We start from the raw sequence: 5,188 nt of genomic DNA, 5'->3' as shown, positions 1-5,188 counted from the left end.
GGCGGCTATAACCGCCGTTTTTTCCAGGATGTCGTGGCATCATTTGTGTTTAAAATGGCGGTTTTTAACCGCCGTTTTTACCATTATAACCGCCATTTTTACCAGATTATAATGGCATCTTATGTGTTTAAAATGGCAGTTTCTAGCCGCCGTTTTTACCAGGTTATAATGGTATCTTTTGTGTTTAAAATGGCAGTTTTTAACTGCCGTTTCTACCAGCGTATAATGGCATCGTTTTCATTTAAAATGGGGGTTTCTAATCGCCATTTGTACCTAATTATGATGACAATTTTATGCTTTTTAAAATAAGATTGAAACTACCAATTTAAAGTGATATTTTCGAAACTCACTTAAAAATCTCGTAATAACCAAAAGGCATAATCATAAATCAAACATCATTAGATGATTTTTAATTCATACATGATCCAAAATTCATAATCCAAGTCATAATTGAAATGTCATAATCCAAAAACAAAGTATCAAAGTAACATTTTTCAATAATAGGCCTTAACATATAATTCTTAATATACGTCTTAACATATCAAGTAAGGTCATGCTTCCTTATTGCTTGCTCCAGAAGACCTACTTCCTAACTCTTTTGGTGATGGAATCTCACTCTCCTGATCCAATCCCTACAACAAAAATATAACTATTATGAGCACAAGAAATGCAAGGAAATGGCATATATTGATATACATTTATCATGTCTAATTACATAGCATTGATACAATAATGAAATCAATTTAAAATTATAGAGCCAACTAACCACTTGAATTATGTTATGTTTTCTTAACATGAAATAACCCAAAGGAAATTATTCTAATAACTTGTAGAATGAAAACCCAATAGACAATTCAGAAGGTCATCAATGGCAAGGGCATATATATCTTTTCTCAGAATCTCACAAAACATGTGGCCGGGGCACGCAGTAAATTTGAAGGCATGATTAGAAAAATCAATGAGCAAGTGAGACAAGAGAAATATAGTACCAATAATTGTGTATAATTGTATATAACAAATAAAGGAGATATTCTTGTATGTTATTTAAGTATTCTAACAATAAAAAAGTAGATGCATGGAAATTGCCTTAATTTTATTCTAACAATAATGTATACTCAATTATTCATGAATCTCAGACTCTATCTTTTCTTTTTGGAGTATGCTAACAATAGTCATTCATGGTGGTTTACTTAACATTAATAAAATAAAATCTGTGTGCCCAAAATTGGAAGAAGGGTGGCACGTTCTCCAAGTGGTACACTATTAACCATTGTCAAAATTCACCAACCTGAGTGCTCAATCCTGATCCTTCCTAGGCCAAGTTGTTATCTTGTACCATAAATTACATTTCAGCATAAGCTATATGCCTTTTGTTAAACTTGTGTTAATTATTACTATCACTCTAGCATAAGCTAGCACTACTACTAATTATATTAATAATAGGAATCATAGGCAGAATATGAATGTACCTGTGAAATTTGTTGAGTAGGGAACATTCCAGCCAATTGTATTGGAATTTTACCTCCTTCCTTAGAAGCAATATAGGATACTAGCGCTTGCAATTGCGCTTTAACAGTATCCAACTCCTCTTGCACATTTGGACCACAAGTAGATGATGTGCCAACATGATTTGAAGAACCTAAATTCATTTGACTAATCCTTGTGGTGTTGTTCTTGAAAGCAATTGTTGGAACAGCTCCCATACCTAAACTTCGAACACGGCCAGGGTGCTCTCTCCCAAAAACTACTCCAAGAGCATCAAGAGGAGAATTAACAGTTAATTCCATCGGTTGTTGGCTGCTATGTGCTTCAATCTTCTCCTACATATATAAAAAGAAAGAGAAAGAATAAAAAATAGTATTATCTTATAAAAAAGAAAGAAAAAGAAATACAAACAAGTTACTTATTGGACTTTAGTCTTACCGCTATTTCTTTAGCCTTTTCATTAACATAACTTCCATCTATTTTCTTGTGAGTGATGTCCCACATTTGAACTCTATTAACTTCTTTTCCTGTCTCTTCTGTCTAAAATTTAAGAAAAGTAGAAAGACTTGATAAACAAATAGCAGCCTAATAACTTAGATTAGATATGCAGAAAATTAAGAGATGATGCATGCATTATATTTGAGATAGATTAGATATGCATGCATTAATTGATTACCAATTCAGCCCTTCTTCTTGCAATTGATTTAGCACCTGAAGTATGAGGAATTATTTGTTTTTGCCGAATTTCTTGATTCCTCTTACAAAGTTTCTGCAAGTTGAATTTGGACACACATAAGAATAGGGTAAAAATGTGCACTAACCACAGCAATATTCCTCTTACTAAATTCTATAAATTTATAGCAATATTCACTTCTGCATGTTAACCGCAAGAACCATCATCTTTCAAAACTGACTTAAATAAGGTAAAAATGTGCACTAACCACAGCAATTTAGGACTAAAATAAACAGAGAATGTACCACTATTTAAGACTGTCCCGCAGCCAGAAATCAACATCACTCTTCAACAACATTGACTACTTCATATTCAATTATATAGATTCAACAACATTAACTAGGAGAGTAAGTACTTACCTGAGTTTCAGGCTTCAAACGATATTCTACGAATAAAGCCCATTGATCAGGAGCAATATCTTCTGGTGCATTATTTATGATCTCGGTTTTACTCAACCTCGGATCATAAAAATCATTCCAAAGCTTTATCCTATGTTCCCTCCATTTTTGCCAAGCGATTGGAGCAAAAATCGTTTGGCCAAGTTATCACTCACTTTGAAGCAAAATCGAGCCTTCAATATTATAACAAAGAATATATATTATAACCGGCAAATATAACTAAATAATGGCAAAGAAATAAGTTTTAGAGTTTGAGTAATCTTCTTACTAGGAAAAAATATTCCATTGATTTTCAAAAAATCTTGTTGGAATGTCTGACCACTTGTCAAAACTAATTGGAAATGCAACACAATCAGTGGCCAATTGCCCACAAACTCCTGCAAGGAGTCCAGCTGCTTCTCCTATTGCTGCATAATCTTTATCAAAATTGACAACTATGCGCAAACCTTCTGGCAAATTATGCACATCCTTCACTAATAAATGAAGACGTGTACTATCTCCGTATTCATCTAAAATAGACAAACGAGTATAAATAAATGAGTATCAGACCAGACCAGAAAAGCTATAACAGTGAACTGTATCAATCACATAAATTATTATTTTCTTGTCAATTACTCATATATACTTTATGAACATTATTGTCACAATGTATAGTAGTGCTATAAAATGATAAATAAATAAGAAAATGGAAGAGGTAGTTCTTTTGGGATTCTAGACCAGCATATGAGGTAGTAATAGAACGAACAGAATCACAACTAAACATATATATGCAGTCTTCCTGTCACAAGATACACGGTTATGTACACTCTATGTATTCAAATTTTCTTCTTTAAATATTCTATGTGAAGTTTTCAAACATAGGTGCTTAACAAAGAAAACATATACAGGAGAAGGATTATGGGAAACAAAAAGAATAGATTCATGAAGAAACAAAATAAAAAAATAAAATACATTATAAAAATAAAGGAAAACTTCATGAAGAAACTTAAGTAACCATGAATAAAATCCAACTCCTATGGCATAGCCATACAGCACAATATCAATGAAAATGTAATTTAATTTATAGTTAATAAAACATCTATACATACCTATGGCATCAACAGTCCAATAATGTTTAGATTCACGTCCACGTTTACGTTTAGGTTCGGATGGATGCTCAGATATAGTTACAGCAACTGATGATGGCTCAGAAGAATTTGAAGCTGCCGACTTGTCCCGGGAGGAACTTGCAGCTGCTGCCGACTTGTCTTTAGAGGAACTTGAAGCTGCCGACTTGTCCCGAAAGGAACTTGCAGCTGCTGCCGACTTGTCCCGAGAGAAACTTGCAGCTGCTGATTTATCCCGGGAGGAATTTGAAGCTGCCGACTTGTCCCGAGAGGAATTTGCAGCTGCTGCAGACTTGACTTGTGATGTATTTGCAGCTGCTGTGGACTTGTCTTGTGAAGAATTTGCAGCTGCGACTGCTGCTTTAAGTAGATTCTTGTACCTCTTTTGCTTTGGCATTCTTGTCAAGAATTCCTGTTCCAAACACACCAAATTAAAATTTGGTTTAGTTACAAATATATGTCACGCCAGCTAATAATTAATTATTTAATTATTATGGGACATATATACCTTCCCCAATTAGTGGATAATTATCAAAGACCGTACGGATTGACTTTATCAATTTCTACACATACAGAGATATGATCAGCGCCCAAATAATCGATTCATATATCAATTTTTAATCATTAATCAGTTAAAAAATTTAAATCAATATATAAATAATATATTTAATATATTTAAATAAACAATAATTAATTTAACCACTAATTTTAGTATACGTCTATGTTGTTCCCTGGCATTTTCTCTCCAGGAATAATCATTGACAAGATTAGTGATGTTGGCTTCATGCACTCCCATGGAGGTCGATTGTATGGAATAAGCACCACTGGCCAAACGCTATAGTTTGTACGCATAGCTCCAAAGGGGTTGAATCCATCAGCTGCAAGACCAAGACGTACATTTCGAGGATCTTCAGCAAACTTATCATTAAGTAAATCGAATGTCTTCCAAGCTTCAGAATCCCGCGGATGCCTCATCTTCGAATCTTTCTTTTCTGCCGAAGCATGCCATCGCATTGATTGAGCAGTCTTAGAACACATAAATAATCGTTGAAGTCTCAGTTTTAGTGGAAAGTATCGCAAGATCTTTGCCGGTTTCTTCTTTTTAGCATCGCTCCATTTAGATGTCTTGCATCTTTTGCATTCTTGCAAATCTTCATCCTCCCCCCAATATAACATGCAGTCATTAGGGCAAGCAGGTATCTTGGTATAATTAAGCCCTAGTTTGTTTATGGTTTCTTGGCCTCATAGAATGTATTTGAAATCTTCGCATTTCCAAAAGCATCTTTTATTAACTTGAGAATTTCGGTCATGGCTTTGTCGCTTATTCTGTATAAGCACTTTATGTGATACAGACTAATCAAGAAAGACAGTTTTGAATACTTTGTGCACCCTTCATACAATTGTTCACTACCATCTTCCAACAACTTGTAAAATTCTACATTTTCTCCATTGTGCTCTTCATTTTT

General features: G+C 34.0%; 1 protein-coding gene across 1 annotated transcript; it reads right to left on the bottom strand.

The window, feature by feature from the left end:
• Positions 1-551: 551 nt before the first annotated feature.
• On the bottom strand, positions 552-4,898 carry LOC130934144 (uncharacterized). The gene is made up of 8 exons (XM_057863731.1): positions 4,440-4,898; positions 3,705-4,134; positions 2,936-3,125; positions 2,578-2,707; positions 2,162-2,254; positions 1,924-2,025; positions 1,470-1,820; positions 552-632 (listed from the first exon to the last, which is right to left on the bottom strand). The coding sequence occupies exons 1-8, from the start codon at positions 4,896-4,898 to the stop codon at positions 552-554; spliced, it is 1,836 nt and encodes a 611-aa protein (XP_057719714.1).
• Between the last annotated feature and the right edge of the window lie 290 nt (positions 4,899-5,188).

The sequence above is a fragment of the Arachis stenosperma genome, chromosome 6 (genome assembly GCF_014773155.1).
Source record: "Arachis stenosperma cultivar V10309 chromosome 6, arast.V10309.gnm1.PFL2, whole genome shotgun sequence".
NCBI classification, from domain to species: domain Eukaryota; kingdom Viridiplantae; phylum Streptophyta; class Magnoliopsida; order Fabales; family Fabaceae; genus Arachis; species Arachis stenosperma.
Note: the sequence above shows the minus strand (reverse complement) of the source record. Positions and strands in the feature narration are given on the sequence as shown.

Excerpts from the sequence above, each read along its gene's own strand:
- LOC130934144 (XM_057863731.1), bottom strand. The coding sequence starts at position 4,898 with ATGTTATATTGGGGGGAGGATGAAGATTTGCAAGAATGCAAAAGATGC. Across the intron at positions 2,026-2,161 it reads CAAGAAGAAGGGCTGAATTG|ACAGAAGAGACAGGAAAAGA; the intron begins GTAATCAATTAA and ends CTTAAATTTTAG. Across the intron at positions 633-1,469 it reads CTACTCAACAAATTTCACAG|GGATTGGATCAGGAGAGTGA; the intron begins GTACATTCATAT and ends TTTTTGTTGTAG.